This window comes from Monopterus albus, unplaced genomic scaffold, assembly GCF_001952655.1.
Source record: "Monopterus albus unplaced genomic scaffold, M_albus_1.0 scaffold88.1, whole genome shotgun sequence".
Classification (NCBI taxonomy): domain Eukaryota; kingdom Metazoa; phylum Chordata; class Actinopteri; order Synbranchiformes; family Synbranchidae; genus Monopterus; species Monopterus albus.
This window is the reverse complement of record NW_018127968.1, coordinates 1,471,623-1,488,915: the sequence shown is the minus strand read 5'-3', so window position 1 is coordinate 1,488,915 and position 17,293 is coordinate 1,471,623. Positions and strand designations below refer to the sequence as shown.

Below are 17,293 nucleotides of genomic sequence, written 5' to 3'. Positions count from 1 at the left end.
AACAAATCTATATTGAAGTCACCATACCAAAAGGATATAAACATCAAAAGGATTTTGAGTGACTGCTGAATAACAAAGTTCAACAACAAGTTGAACTGCAAACACAAAGAATGTGTCAGAGTGTGTGTACAGATAAGTGTGTGTGTGTGTGTGTGTGTGTGTGTACATTCCAGAGGAGGGCTAATGTCACTGTATGTTAGCATCACTGGCTCAAAAGAAGGCTCAGGGTACATGCCTGTGCGTGTGTGTCTGTGTGCATAAGTGTGTGTGAGCATGAGTGTTGGTGATAATGCATTTTAACAATGATCTCAGTGTCAACTGTGAGACCAGAAGCAGGTTTCAGAGCTGAGATGGGATCACATCCTGCGAGCATAAACAGTACACTTGCATGCTTTTTGCTTTGCATGTGAAATAGTACATGTGTATGTGCTCGTCACTGTGTGTCATAGCACTTCACAGTATTTCCCAACATGAATTTTAATTGTTGTTCTGAATGAATGACTGTTTTACTTGCAGGGATAATTTTTTTTACAGACAAACACAATCTGTGCTTCATTTCATTGTCATGGAAAAACACTTCCTTGAATGGTTTTTGTGAGGAGAGAGAGGAAAAAAACTTTTTACATGACACCAGGTTGTTCACTGTAGCTTATCTGTTGCTCTGTTGTATCTTATACTTAGTCTCCACAGACACTGGCATTTTGAAACCATGTTTTGAAACAATATTCACTAATGACTATGCTCTTCCTCTAAATACTGTGTAATGCTTCCAAAACCTTAAGTCTGTTCATGAAAATGAACAAAATACAGCACAAAACTTCATTTTAACTCATCTAATTATTGTTAAAATGACTGTGCACAATCATTTTTAGTGTTTAATTAATGTTACAGTGTGAGATACAAAGGTGCTGTAACAGGCAAACAGGCACAGTCTGTGCATGTGGGTGTGAGCGTGTTAATGATTGTGAGGCATAACCATCCCTAAGGTTGTGCTCTGAGGCAAACGCCTGTGACAGCTGCAGTTTTGGGCTCAAACACACAGACACACATCTCCTTCCATTAAGTCCCAGGGACACTAAAAGCAGCCTGCGGCTAGCGCTTTTAGCTATGAAAGAATTCTTTTAAAATGTAACACATAATGAAAAGCCCGTCTTGAATTTCACTAGCACTTTTTCTAAAGTGTGGATAGTGTAGGAATACAGTATGTACAAGTGTCTGTTTTTCCTTTTCTATAATGATACCCTGAGCGATGTCTGCAGTTGAGTTTGTTGTTTCAGGTCATTGTTAAACAGTGAACAAAATTTAGCAATGTAGCAGGAGTATTTTTTTTTTTCCAGGACAGCAAACCATAGGTTGCAAAGCAATCGGTACATGTGTGATACTTTTTTTCATTCATTCATTTTCTACCGCTTAGTCCCTGAACGGGGGTCACGGGGGGCGGGGGGCGGAGCCAATCCCGGCCGGCAATCGGGCGAAGGTGGGGAACACCCTGAACAGGCCACCAATGCCAATCCCGGCCGGCACACAGACGAACAACCACACACACACACTCCTATGGGCAATTTAGAGACACCAGTCAACCTAAGCTGCATGTCTTTGGACTGTGGGAGGAAGCCGGAGTACCCGGAGAGAACCCACGCAAGCACGGGGAGAACATGCAAACTCCACACAGGTCCCAGGTGATATGTAAATGTTACAAAGTCTGACCAAGCGAGATTACCGTTGTGACCAGAGTGCTCCTTCAGACATGAAGCTGACACATTCAGATGTCATCAGATTAATGGAAAGGAGTGTACGTGTGAAAGGAGCTAGAGTAAATCAAACCTGTTTCATGTCATCCTGATGTGTGAGTACAGTAAGGCAGATACAAGTCAGAAAAGAGTTTCACCTTGAAAAGAAAACGAGCAATGGTGCTCTGTGCCAGACGGAGAGGCGTCCAGAGGTACTGGTAGAGAGCAGTGTCCACCATGCCAGGATCCACAGCGAACGAACTCACTGGGAAACCTCCGCGCTGCAGCTCCTGGTGGAGGTGGGAGCTAAATAACAGCAGGGCCAGCTTACTTTGACAATAAGCAGCATGGGCTGAATACCACTGGCTGAAGAGAGAGTAGGAGAGAAGGAACATCAGACCTGTACATGAACACAACAGGATGACAACAGGGTGGCAGGAGAATTTTAGGGAGAGTTTGGTTTGTTCAGTCCTCTTCCAGTGATCCTAGAGGGCATCCCTACAGCCATGCCAGCATTTTGATTTAAAAGAAGTTTGTACTGAATTTGAATATTAAATACTACTTAAGATTTTATAATATGTTTTGAGGGTTTAACAGCGCTGTTGTGCGTCACAGTCCACCACTGGCACCTGCACGGTTATACTTCCTAGTACGCACAAGAACTACCTACAGCAGCGTAAATCTTGTTTTAATGAGAAACCGTTCTCATTATAACAAGATACTTTACTCATTTTTATGAGATTCTTTCACATTAAATCATTTTTTACATTATAATGACAAACAGTATTTTCTCATTTTAACAACATACTTCAGGCTACTTTGTCATTGTAACTACATATTGTATTTTCTCATTATAACGTGACCCCTACACAGCTTGGACTGAGCGCAGCGTGCACATCAACTGTGAGCAGCACAGGTAAAGTCAGCGTATGGCTGCTGTCACTCACTCCAAGCCGTGTAGGCTCACATCAGGGAGTAGAAATGATGTGATCCATATAATATCATATTAAACAGCTGCTCGGGCCATAAAATGTGAAACTATATTTCTCTATTGGACAATGACTGCCAGGTGCAGTAGTGTAAAACTTGAGCAAAATCATTTAAAAAATGTATGCACGGTGTGTACAGGATTACGGCTGCAGGCGCCACTGCAGCCCACCTCTATGGCAGTGAAACAAGACAATGAAGAGGTTTAGGCTGCTAATACGTCTGGACAGCTTTGCTGATAGTAAGAGACAACACTGAGCCAAATGGAAGCAACTCTTGCTCACTAATGCCAGCAGAAATGGAGGCACATGTTGGTGATGCCGACACAGACAGAGTGCAGGTGAGTGTGACATCTTTGGGCTTAACATGTTCTTCAAATGAAACAACATGATAAAAAACTGAATAAGTGCCTCTTTAACAGCTTGTTATGCAAATAGACATGTAAGGTATATATAAACATTATATGGATTACATACATTATGGATGTGACTGCTAAAAAACTAATGGCTAATAGCCAGCAAGCATTAAAGCTAAGTGTATTGTAAGAATTACTGTTCACTGTTTGGGCCATTTCCTCATTATCTCCATGTACTGTATGCATAGGTGTGTGTGTACTGAATGTATGTGTATGTATGAACCTACCAGCTATTTAAATCATTTAATCTGATCTTGCCGATGCGGTGGGCAGAGGAGGAAACACTGACCACACGAGAGAAGTGACCACATTTCCCAGAATCCTTCAGTCTGTCCAGGAGTAGCCAGGTCAACAGGCAGTGGCCTAGGTAGTTCACCCCTAAGTGCTGCTCAAATCCATCTTCAGTACGGCCCTCAGGAACCAGCATGACACCAGCTTGACACACAAACATTTCATGCACACAGAAACAGATTTCAGCATTTAAGAACTTCTTGGGCTTGTCGCTTCTGTTTGTCTGTCTGCTACCACAAAGTATGTAAATACGAAATGGATGGCTGACAGATCTCATGAGTAAACTGATGCAAAGTCTCTTTTTTATTACTATTCTTATTTTCCACTTGGCATTAGGAAGACTGTGTGTAGGAAGAGTGGATACACTGCTGAGTTCAGCGCTTTATTCAAGTGCAGTTGAGTGGCTACCTCTGAATCACACTGTTGTGTAGAGGATTTCTACTTTCTCAATGAATACGTGATAGACTACTTTACATATACAGTGTCACTCACCATTATTGACCAGAATGTTTAGCGGCAGGTCCCGCTCCTTGAAGCTCTGGACAAATTGACGGACAGACTGCAAAGAGGCCAGGTCCAGTTTCCTGAACTCAACTGCAATGCACGCGCACACACACACACACACATTTGTCAGAGCCATTGTAGACTAATTATTTTTTGCTGGTCATTTTAGTGGTAAGACACCAAAGAGTGTATTAATCCTCTCCCACAGCAGGCTCTCTGGGTTCTTGCACTACAATACTGGCAGCGCTATGCTTCTGTTACTCCAGCAGATTATATCAAACCTAATACATCTTCCTGTGCTCCATCAAAGCTAAACACACTAATGTATGATAAGACACGGGTAGGGAAGGGAGGCCCAGGAGCTTGTATCATCAGAGCGTGAAAGTGACTCTGTGTGCCTGGGTCTAAGTGTGTACATATGCTTGCAGAAAAAGTACTTTGGGGATGTTGAACAGGAAGTATACTTAAAAAGTTTGACAGACAGCGTTGTTGTAAAGACCTGTACTTTGCACATTCTGTACTGTTAATATTAAACCAGCACTATTTACCGTAACTCCTGCATAGATATAAGACAACAATGCAATGAGGCATCCTCTTATTTATGGAAGCAAATGACATGGAATTACTTTAAAACCGGTGGTGTGTTTTTTCTCATGTCAGACATGTCACTGCTCCAATGTGAAGGAGTGTGTGGAACAGTGGGTGGATAAGGACCATGTTTCTGAGTTGCCTCCCTCACACACAGCACCGTGCTTGTGTGTATGTTTGGGTTCGTTCCATAGACTGTAGATGGCTGCAATAACTAAAAGCAAGCTCATGCTCATTTCTCTTTTCTTTACAGGCTCTGTTGGTGGAATGACCTTCACAATCCGCACAGGGCCACAGAGTCACTTCTAATCTTAAGCAGTAAATTTAAATTTCATCTCTTCAAGAAATGCTTTAAATTGTACCCCCACCCTCCTCCACCCGCCAACGCATGCACACTGCATGCTTTAATGTTATTTCCTAGCACTTCTAGCTAGACAGGAAATGTTCTATTAAAGTACAAATATTGCAAGACTAATTCATAATGTTTCTGCTCTCGCAATGTAATTTTCTCTCAGTTTGCAGCCAGAGACGACCCATAGTTGCAATATAATATAAAACATAAATATTGACTGGTGCTCACTTGTGCCATATTATGATCTTTCTACTGTTTTTGCAGTGTTTCTTCTGAGGATGCCAAGGGTAGCCATAGAAATAAAGGACACAAATGTGAGGCTCCTCTACAGTAAAACAGGGTCAAATACAGACCGAGAAGAAAAGAGGACTAAGAGGGAGCAGGCAGATGGAGAGCTGATTGAGCTGAGAGAGAAGAAGGCCGCTGTGACAGAGGAGAGTGCAGCTGTCTCTGATGAAGGTCTGATAGCGGCCTTATCTCCAAGCCATCCACTCACCTCCAGTCGTAGGTGTATGTTTATGTGCATTTGAACTGTATACCGGATGTACTAGCAAGTGTCTATTGTCTGTACACATGTGCATAAGCTTGAAAACAGGTACATGTGTGTGTGTCGTGCATGGTGGTCCTCTCCGGTCCTCTTGGTGGGCTCCCTTGAGGCCGAGCCCTTTCAGACAGGCCAGTCATATCTTGAAAGCCCGCTGGGAGTGAAATGCCATCGATCGGGCTTTGGGACTGCTGCTGCCCGACTTCAATTAAGACTCCAGCATCTTCTGAAAAGCTCTGCTTCCTTGACTCAAAAGCCAAACACACCAACTGTGTTTTTGTTACAGAGGATTACAGAGAACAGGAAACGCTCGGGAGACACGTGCATGCTGTTTAAGAGACACGGGATCTGTTCACAGTCTGTTTGAAGAAAGGCAAATTAAATAATTAGGCAAACCTTTTAATCAGTTTTGAGATAATTTAATAGCAAAGTGAGTGTTAGTATTTTATTTCAGGTGAAAGGTTTAATGTGTCATTTGCTACTGAAAATCCTTCAAGAAGCAAGTGGAGTGGACACAATTTCACCAAACTTCATTATGATTTTTACACAGTTTTACCTTAAACTTGCAATGAAAAACCACTGAACAGTGTTTCCAAATATTTCAAATGTCTTTTTTTTTACTTTAGTTTATGTTTCTGTAGTTTTAACTAATGTGGTCCAACAGAATTTATGAAGACATACAAACGCAGTCCTTCAGCACGCAACAAAAATGTCAGTGAATATCTCACTTTTACGTGCTCAGCTGCTCTGCTACTCTTTTATCACACCCTTCCCCGAATAACCAAGCAAAAACGAGCACAGTCTACATCCTGAACAGCAGATAATTAATATGTAGGCTGGCTGATGCCCACAACTCACAAAGAGAGAGTTCAGTCTTTGGCCTTCATCCTGTAGCATCTTCAGCTCTGTTTGGTGTTTCTTTACAAAAAAACAAACTTTAAAGGAGCAATACACAAAATAAGTAAATACATAGATAAATAAGGGAGGGCTGTCTGCTTTTCTTACCATTCTCCTGCCACCTGGCTTTACGTGCATCTTGTCCTGATTGTGACTACATGATTAAGCTGGATTACACCTAAATCTGATATTAAAATTCACTGCTGGTAAACACACTGAATTTTGCTTCTGTTTGCCACAGGCCAGAGATATTGTGTTACTCAGTGGTTTAAAACTGAAAGTAAACACCTTGATATGCAATAAATGTTTGGAAACTGCTCTAATGTCCATGAGGTAAGACAGCTTCCAATAATATGCATAAATATTAGTCTATGGTTGTGCATAAATAATAAGTTGTACACAAAATTGTGTTTTCGTAAACTCTTGTGTAGGTCAAATCCTATATAAAATGTATTGAACAGAGGATACATCATTTCCACAAAGTGCACGTGTTCAAAGTTGGACTTTTTTAAACGCATATTCTCACAGACTACATATTTTATATATGATTTAACTTGTGCAAGAGCTTTCTAAAACACAATAGTGTACATCTTATTAATTTATGCACAACCATAGACTAAAATGCACACATATTATTGACAGTTGTCTCATCTCATATCAAACCATCTTCAGAAGTGTTTGGATGATTAGGTTAATTCATTTTTGGCTCCAAACACAACACACAAGTTTTTCAGAATCCTCTTTATGTCTTGAATCACATCCCAGTGTCTCACCTACCCTCTCAATAATAATGTCTAAAATAAAAAAGGACCGCCGTGAAACCGCCTCTTATGAAACCCAGACAAGAAAGAATAAAATGTTTCACTTTGAGCTGTCTGATAAACAACACAGTGATATCCAAGAATATTAGGCCTGGGCACGGTGCCAGTGTGAGCTTCTCTATAGACTGTTTTTATTCAGCTGGTGTGGGAGAGAAGAGGCTGGCTGCTGACCCACTCAACTCCAGCTTGAAAGTCAATGGGATGATTCTCTGCCAAGTCAAGACAGCTGTGAACCCAAAGCGGCGTATATGGTGAGGCTGTCTTACTCACACAAATAAAATAGCGCCGATACAAATAACACTCACATACATGTCTTATATGGACAGTCACAAGAAGATCTGCAAAATCCACAGCTTTAGGAAATGCACACAATGTCATGCTTGTTAAACCAAAACATGTTTGTGGAGATACACAATATAACAAGGTCAGTCTTTTCTCAGTGTTAAACTCTGACACTGCCGATTCCATTCATGACTGAGAACAAAGGTGACTAAAAACTGTGTTGATTGGAGTGAAAAAGCTTTACCAAAATAAGTCAGCGTATGGCAGCAGTTTTTGTGAGAAGGGAGCAGCTGCGTTACCTAAGCTGAGAGAAAATTAAACGTGTATTAAGCAGACAACACACACACAGGTTCCATCGCTTCACACTGTTAATCTAGGCCTGTGGTTTGAGGCAGAAAGTGTTACACCGTGACTAAAGTTAGTGGAGAGACAGCTTACCTGTGGTGAAAACACAGAAACACCCCGTATCTGCATAGGTGTGTGCGTACAATTTAATGTATAATACTTTAAGCCTCATCGACTAAAGCCCACATGCAGTCTCTTTAGCATATTTCCACAGGATTGTACTTAGGGTTTTGTAGGGACAGTATCAAATGTTGTGTAGCTGTACGTCAAATTACCACTTGTGGTGACAATGTTTGTAGGTGTTTGCTGATCTTGCATTTTCCAAAACAGTCTGAATGTTACACTCTGTATTTGTTGCGCTGTCGTTTTGTGTAACTCTAATCACCATAAGTAATGTTAATGAATGACACATCTAGCCCCTCTTGTCTGCAGGGTATGCTAACAGTAGCTAGCTTTAGCTCATTAAATCCTATGGTAATGTTGGACTTTTATTTCTGACAGCTACCCAGATGTATATAATGTTAGATATTTATGTTTTACACTGAACCATGATGCGCCTGTACAGGGACATCCTGTGGGGTCATGACCCTTGTGATTGGGAACCACTGTCCTAAAAGACTTCTACAATCGTCCACAAGTAGCCAGTTTGACAACCACCTCTGCAGCCTAGATGTAAATGTATATTATGAGCTGTCTCTCATGTGAAAACACTAGGAAGGATGCAAAAAGGTGTTTGGACAGAGACGTTTAAAGCTCCTGCCTCACATACTTATGACAATCCATTACCGTCTCATTCAAGCACACACATCAACACATTCATCATATTCAGTGCATAAGCATCTGGACAGAGACATGCCACTTGTCCCCTATGCCTCAGTGCCTGCTAATTACAAAAGGAGTAATCAATTTCACCACAGGCCCATCCTGGGAAATCGGCTTCAGTGACACCAGCTACATGGCCAGCGTATCTGTACCTGACAGCCACTTACACACTTGCAGCGATCAAGCCAGCTGGCTTTCTGCTGCTCTGCACTGCAAGGCAAACCAAGACAAACAACAGCTTCCTGCCCAACTAGCACCACTACTTTAGCCTGTACTCAGCTCCTCCAATAAAAATGTATGAAGTAGTAATAAATAGAACTGAAGAGCATTTGCCATTATCTGTTAATCAGTATTTTTCTCACTGGAGCTGGACTTTACAGACATGTTCAATAAAACAATGTATTAGTCTAAATAAGCAGAACCTCTTCAGTTAGCAAGTAAAATTAAAGTAAACAATCATATGCTCACTCATTGTTTTTAATATATTCCCCTGTATCTTGTACACACGAGGCCACAAGATCAGCTGTAATCACCAGTTTGCAGGTCAGGATTTTGTTTTGTTTTTTCCAATTTAAAAGTAAATCTGAAAGCTCTGTTAATGAAATTTACACCTTCCTCTAGTGACAAGACAGGCGACTCGTTTTCAATTACAAGAGTGGGAAATTGTTTATTTAAAACCTGCACACTAAAATCAATTTGTGCTTAAAATACACACATTTGAACAGTGGATTTACCTTGACAACTACTAACAATGCATTTGCACACAGATAAACTTAAACTTAAAAAAAAATTGAATTGCAGTACACTAAAAAAAGTTCAGTGTACAAAGAAATCTCTGCTATGTTTTTGTTGTCCATGCTAACATGCACAGTTGTATGTTTGTTGTTATGTTTGTGTGTGTACTAACTGGACAAACAAGGCACTGTTTAAAGCCCCAGCTCTTTTGATTTTAGCTATGTATTTCAAACACTGCACAACCTGGAGGTAATGAAATATTGAGCAGATGACTGTACTGGTTGGAACTGACTGAGGGTCCTTTGTTACCCGAGGTTTGACAGTCAATCACCTTCACCACAGTGAACCCATGAAAGAAAGACAGAGCTAGCCAGACGCCCTCCTGTCAATAATGTAAGACACCTAACATTTTCAAGCTCAGCTTGCACTGCTACGACTGTCTGAGTAGAATACAAATGCACAATAGTTGCAATAGGACAAAACATTTATATAACTAAGCGTAAATGGCTATACAGATAAAAGAAAAAATAGAAAAACCAGCTCAGTTCATTGAGTTTGGACCCTTCTGACTGAAACACCACAAAAAAGGACTGAAAACCTTTCAACATCAGCAGATACGTATAGACAACACAAAGTTCAGTTTGACTTTAGAATCTGAATCACCACCTACTGAATTGATTTAATCACCTGAGGTAAAGAGCTACTGACGCATCCTACGAGGCAGATAGGACTCAAGGCTGCTTGACAGAGAAGAAAACTTAGTCAAGATGGTGGAATTTATGGTGCTGTGAAGGTCAGCCAAAACAATTTCTCAATGTGGGAGTTCCAGAGAATTCTGTAAGCTTCAGTCAGTGGAGCAATAAATCTCTGCTTTCGTCTGTCTCCTCCCTTCTCCATCACCTCCTCTGCACCTCCATTTTCCCTCCACACCTTGTTCTTTTTTTCATCTTTTATTTTCCCGTATTTGCCCATTTGACCGTGTTCCTCCCCTCTCTGCCTCGTCCCATGTCACCCTCCCCACTCATATTTTGGTTGACTCATCTCCCCTCATCTTCTTCTCACAGCCTTTTATCTTCCCCACCGTGTATTAAAAACACTCCTGATATTGTATATCCAGCATGAAAGCTCTATGTTTGTGTGTGTTTATACCTGCCAAGTGTGCAATTATGTGTATGTGTCTGGTAAAGACTTTAAAACTAGCCTGAGGGATGCACTGCTGCAGCGCTGGCCTTTATCTTCAAATACCGCCACGCTAAAACAAGTGCATCTGTGTGCCTGTGTGTGGTGATAAACAACATTACCTTTGGCCTCTTTGTGCTCTTCACAGATACTTCTGACAGCTGCCAAGCCCTCCTGCTCATCCTTCCCACCTGTAGAAGGAGGAGACACACACATGCACATTTCATTTTTTTGGCAGTCCTGTGTTCTTTCCTCTTATGAAAACATATCTCCAAGATGTGTTCTTCAAAATCCCTTGATGAACATTCATGTATATTAACAAGTGTTCTGAGGGAATGCTGTGCAGTACTTTAAAATGAAATTAATTACAAAAGTAATTCAACAACAGTTAACAGGTGATGGTAAGAGACACTGTGATGCAAGTGATTCCAAGAGTGAGAGCAGCAACTTCAAACTGGTGTGTTATGTTGGAACTCGGCTGTCTCGTTTTGAACTGGTAACCAGAGATAAACTAGTGGATAAAACATAATCCTTGTTGTTAATATACTTGTCTTATAAGTACATCGCAAGAGCATTTGTATATGACTAAGTCACAACTCAAAACAGCATGTGCAAGAAGCAGACAATATCTATGGAATCAAATATCAAAGTAAAATAATGTTAAACAAACTAACCTCATAATGTTGATAAAATCCTGATAATACCAATCGTGTGTTCTGTGTGCGCTTTTATAGATCAGTAGAAATGCTGACCTGTGGGTCAGCACTCCAGGAACGTCACAAAACTCTGTTACTTTATACTGAGACATATTAGATGTTTTAATAATTTTAACAAGCAGATGCCCTTATCAAAGATAGAGGACGGACATTTCGTTTCCAGACGTGTCTGCATACAAATGAAACTCTGCTTCTATGAAGGAGAGACGAAATAAATTAGAAACAGGATGTGAGAAGGAGAAATGGACACATGAAGGAGAAATGAAGAGCTAGTGTCTAATTTACACACAAGAATGATTCTAAAGCACAGTTATTCGCATGTACAAGTATATATGGCACCCATTTGTGCACTGTTAAATGTAGAGCTACTGATAAAATGGCAAATTAGTGCTGACAATTAATCAATTCAATCCTTGGTCAGTTGGCAAAACATTAGTCAAGCATTAGTTGTTTCCCACTTCCCAAAAGCAAGAATTTGCTGCATACACAGTGAATAAACACACACACACACACACACACAAACTCTCTTTTTTAAACTCATATGCACAAATAGCCACGCACTCATTTTCTGTGAACATGGACACACATAGACACACTAATCTTGGATTATCATGCCAGCCCTTTCAAAGGCACAGAGTCATTTACCCTGATGCACTGCGATCCAGGCTGGGCTGAAGGATGCAGCTTTTCAGGGTGACGTGTCACAGTGGTCACACAAACACACACCACAGTCACACACTGATACCACACAAATACTTTTTTTTTAGAGAAACAGCTGTTGTTCAACAGGCCTCTCTGCTCCTGGACTCACCGAGAATGCTGTATAACATTAAATTTACATTTTGATCAGGGGTCCCCATTAAAAATAGGCCCTGAGGAAATAATTTGCCTACTAAATATTTTGGGCTGCGTATTGAAAATATAACCTGATTCGCTGAAATAATTCTGCTACAGCTGAACAAATGAATAAACCGAAGGTAACGCAAAGTGTGAAAGTTCTAAGACAGTAAAGTTCAGTATTTGTGCTTCTGTGCCCTCTTTCCAAGAACAAGATAGACATATGCATAAGATGAACAGGCATGATGATATCCATCCTGACAACTTTGCTGTGACAAGATGTGGAGAGGATGCACACAGTCACTTGGCTGTCGCTGCAAAGGTGGAGAGGATGCACACAGTCACTTGGCAGTCGCTAAAAAAACAAAGGTGCTAATTCCCACTAAAGCAGCAAACTGTCATTTTTACACTTACAGTACAAGTTCTGGGTTACACAACGCAGCGTGTTAACTCTTCAGCGTATGAGGGGTTACTGAAGGTAGATTTGAACCCTGGCAACAGTCTGGATAGTTGTTTTCTCTGTATGCTAAAAGGCTAAAAATACACATTTAGAGATTCAAACTGGAACACAGTGTAGCACAACTACAGTAATTGTAAAGAGAGTAGCACACAATGCAGTCTTAAGATGTGTTGTGATAGTTTACTGATGCAACAATTACAAAAATAACTCTAGAAATCAAAATGTATGTTTAAAAAGTTGGAACCTAACAACCTAACATAATTTAACACCCTCTCACATCAATGTCATGTTTAATAACAACCAGAGAAATGACTGACTTAGAGGTGTTCCAGTTTGTTCTGTCAATCAAATTTTAAAATGGTACAGTTTCTTTAGCTCAGAGGAAGGTGATGAGAAAACAGCTGGTTTAACATAAGGCAGGTTATATGTTGTGTCTGGTGTCACAGGCAGAGAAGTCATTTCTCAGTCTCTGTGATCAACGCTTTGTTAATCACTGTTTGATCGAGCCACGCAAATAATCAGTGTGCAACTTTAGGCTGTCACTTAGTCATAACTGAGGTTTGAGAGAACAGACTGATGTAGCAGGGTTATACGTGATTAAGATTCATTTTCTATTGAATGAGAGTTTGTCCTACAATACACCGTTTTAGTTGTCTAATATGACATTTTGTACCTGACATGTATTTTTTTGTTGCCACATGCATGGTGGAGATTTCATGCATGCGACTATTATTGTGGGTGCCCTGTGGACCCTGCTGCCAGTTCTTGATGTGGGACAGTGTACACAGCAGGTAATTTACACAAGACCTGGCTTATTGGTGTAAATGAATAAGCACATTTCCCAAGGTGAATCTGGCAAACCAGCACACCTCCTGGTTAATGGGAATGGAAAACAATCAGCACAGCAGCATGACTGACTGCTCAGTGATAGATTTCATTCAGTCTTATGTGACCAATTTGACCTATAGAGACTCTCTCCTCCGCTGTAGCAAACACAAGAACGTAGACTTTCACAAGATGATTTCCTTTGTGCATCCAGTTTATCAATCCTACACATCAAAATGTGTTGTTCAATGCCAAACCTAATTTAAAGGCACTTTCCAGAGTAAAGTAATGGAGCAATACATTCAGCTGATAAACTGTTCCCATCATTAGCATAGGCCTTAATAAAGCTTTTACAAAATGAAAATGGTTGGCACTGATTAGGAAGAAAAGAAGACGTCTATAAATACTGATATTTTCTAAAAGGCATCATTTTAATTCAAAACCTGCTCAGAATGAACAAAGACAAGTACACCTGCACACTTGTTAATATCCAACTCCAGTATTAGACAGTGGAGAGGCTCAAACCATAAACTCTCCTCACACAGGCACTATGCTAGCACTCCACCTGAAATATGCATCCACTCCATTACCGGAGAGGGATCCACTTTACCATAAATATTCTCACTTCATGAATTTTCTCAAGAGGTATAGAGATGTAGAACGCCGACACACTCCGAGTCCTTGTAAGTCAGCTTCAATACACACAGGATTGACTGGATCAACAACTGACACCAAAAGTTTTCGTAAAGATATGTATTGCCAAAGTCTCACAGCTGACTCGGTGTGCACACCCAGTGAAGGGTGTTCTCGAGTTTTCAACTTCGTGTGCACACCCAGTGAAGGGTGTTCTCAAGTTTTCAACTTCATGAACTGAAATGAAGATGCAACATCACCCTGAAAGCCAAAAACAAGTTTCTGTTCTGTGTAGAGCATCATGGAGATGCAAGGTTCTGAGCATGAAGAGTAGTTGTATGAAAAAGGAGTTTGCATGGAAAAAAATGAATAATTTTATGGTATATAAGTTTTTGAATTGGCCCCTGTCAGTATTCATCGTTGCCACCTTGAATGTCTGCCTCATGTTGTGGTATTGACCTAAAAGGAGTGTGTGACACTATGTTTCTGCTCACATTCAGCTCTGATTATGGTGTGAGGCAGACTGGGCACAGTCAAGCAACTATAATACCAAAACATCCACCGCTTATCCTGTAGAGGGTCACAGGGGTGCTGGAGCCAACATTAGGAGAGAGTTTGCTGGTCTATCACAGGGCTGACACAGAGACAGACAACCATTCACACTCACAGGCAATTTATAGTTGCTAACTAACCTATCTTGCATGTCTTTGGACTGTGGGAGGAAGCTGCCCTACCAAAACATATGAAGTACTGTTAGTAGACTTTGGTAAAAACTGCAGACACTCTCTCCACATCTGTTAAACTAACCTATCAACATATACTGTGATTTAAAAAGTGCTGTATAGGAACCAACAAACACAATGTATAATCTGTTTAATGTGGCCAGCAAGTGAAATGCTCATCATGACTATTCTGATGAGCTGACATCTGAGTTAAACTGAAACTAGACTGAGTAACCGTAGGCTACAAATACTGAGTAGAGCATAAAACGTGATCCTGTTGGTTTAATGGGCACCGCAGAAATGACATCAACCCCCATGGGAGTGTACATTTAAGGACATACTAATGGCACTTAGCTCAGCTGCCAGTTGTGCAGTGTTGCTGGAAGAAATGTTAGATGAAAAGGAAAATGCACATCCTCAAAATATAAATCCCAAGCAGACCCCTTCAGACAAAAAAAACAAAGCACAATACAAACAATTAAACAGGATGCCATCTCACCACTCCTGTGTTTCCACCACAGGGAAAACCACGGACGTAATGGAACAGGCTGTTAACAACTTGTCTGATACTGCAGGGAAGAATATAATTAGGAAATTCACTGTAACAGATAAGTTGAATGGCTGTTTTCTTGTTTTTCCAAGCTTCAGATAAGGACAGTTAGGATAGCTACTGTGATAATATTTTCATTTTTACATGAATGCATGTAAAAATTCTCTAACCCTTTATTGTCATCTCTCTAATAATGACACAATAAAAAAAAAAACGCTGTGAAATATAGTTTATAGTCCATGAAAAAACAGACTCACCTTGATTTCTGAAGGCCAAATTATACTTTCACCAACTGCACTGCTGAGAGGATCCAAGTATTATAACTGGTAAACTGTTCATGTCTGTGAGCATGGGTGGAGCCAGGGGGTGAAAAGCAAGAAAAAAGTTTGCGCACTGACTTCAAATTAGTCAAGACTGAAAATTCCTGAGTGGTGTCTTAGCAGGTGCACATAGAAATGTGCCTTTCAGGGTGATGTCTGTTTGATAATGCCTGACAAAGATCTTGTATAGATCGAAACATTGCTGCTATTGGATTAAATTATTGGGAGCTTAAACACAGTGTGCAAACATTTTTCTTGCTTTTTGCCTTTAAGCTGTTGTTGGTTCAGCACCTGTAAAAAATATTTTTGGATGTGCATGCCCTACGTTCTTTGGAGCCAGGGGGTGGCCAGGGGTGGCACTGGCACCGGCCACCCCAAGAATCTGATTGTCCACCCCTGGTGTGACCCCTGCCAGAATCAAAATGTATTGCTTGTCAGTATTAATGAATGAAAAATAATGAAAACCTGTTGCCTTAAATACAACTAACATTTTTCTGACTTATACAACTTTTCTGCGAATCAGTTTGTTTGTGAGAAAAACAATCACAATACAACACTTCTTAGTCATAAAGACCTATTTACAGATTCATCAAAGTGCACAGAATGATTCGTTTCAGAGCCTAGAGTCAGAGGGTTCAACTAAATGCTAAAGTCTATGAAGGAGCTGAACCATTAATAACAGTACAATATTAAAGGGGGAGACAGCAAAGACATCGGAGGCGGCGTGATTAACATATTTAACAGAGTGGCTGCAGAGATGTATAGCAGGATGAATTAGTGATCAATGTAGTACATCACCTTGTACATGACAAATGGCACTTCAAGAGGGGGGGACCTGTACAATATGTAGCTAGAAAGACGTAAGGACAATAGGTGTTCATTCTTATTGTGATGGTAGCAGCTATGTATTTAATGTGCTCAGCTGGGTTACAAAGTTGTTTCTTTATAAATCACATTTAAGATAAATGCCTTTTCCTATTTTACAATATGTTTATGAAGTTTAGACAATCCGAATTTGCATGTAGTTAATCTGTGTTTTTGTGAATGAAAGGTTCACATAGTTGCAACAAAGACTGCGGTATAAAACATTCAAGCTATTTTCCTTTACAAACTTTTGCATTTATTCTTTCAACAGTAAATATTGCTACATAATTAATGCAACGACATCAGGCCTTGTTTCAAGCAGTTTGATAACTGTCCTTTAACGCACGCAGAGCTCAAAAAGTCTTTATATCAGCTGACAGTGGAGCATCACACATATTTTCTAATGATGAAAACAAACTGTTCTGATGTTATTCCACATCTTAAGACACATCAACAGGGTGTCAAGAGGCATCTGAATGTGCTGCTGACCATCTGATACTAATTAACGATCTCTGACAGCAACAGGCTTCTAAGTAGACATACACAGGTACATTCAGCCTGACTGGCACTGCAGAGCCATACTTTTGTTTGCTGTACACTATAAAGGACTTTGTTGTAATTAGATCCATCTATAGCCCAGTATCTCCCCCCGTAAACCCAACCAACACAGCTCCTGTACGCTGGACTTATTATCCTGGTGCTTTGAGACAATGGCAAAGATAGGGACGTTCAATACCATAATGCTGGTGAGTTAGGCATACACACAGACTGATGTATTACTTACAGGGTTAACCTATAATGTGCAAATATGAATTTACACTCTTCAAACCCATGGACCCTTAACAAGGATGTTCATTGATCAAGGATTCACACC

The 17,293-nt window shown here is 40.4% G+C and overlaps 1 protein-coding gene across 1 annotated transcript in view; it reads right to left on the bottom strand.

The window, feature by feature from the left end:
* Positions 1-17,293, bottom strand: part of LOC109964377 (dehydrogenase/reductase SDR family member on chromosome X-like) — a 28,321-nt gene that overhangs the window by 9,594 nt on the left and 1,434 nt on the right. Inside the window, exons 3-6 of the mRNA XM_020607654.1 lie at positions 10,615-10,683; positions 3,916-4,017; positions 3,360-3,567; positions 1,889-2,096 (exon numbers count right to left, since the gene is read on the bottom strand). Coding sequence (XP_020463310.1) covers positions 1,889-2,096; positions 3,360-3,567; positions 3,916-4,017; positions 10,615-10,683 — 587 coding nt within the window. The remainder of the gene's footprint in view (positions 1-1,888; positions 2,097-3,359; positions 3,568-3,915; positions 4,018-10,614; positions 10,684-17,293) is intronic.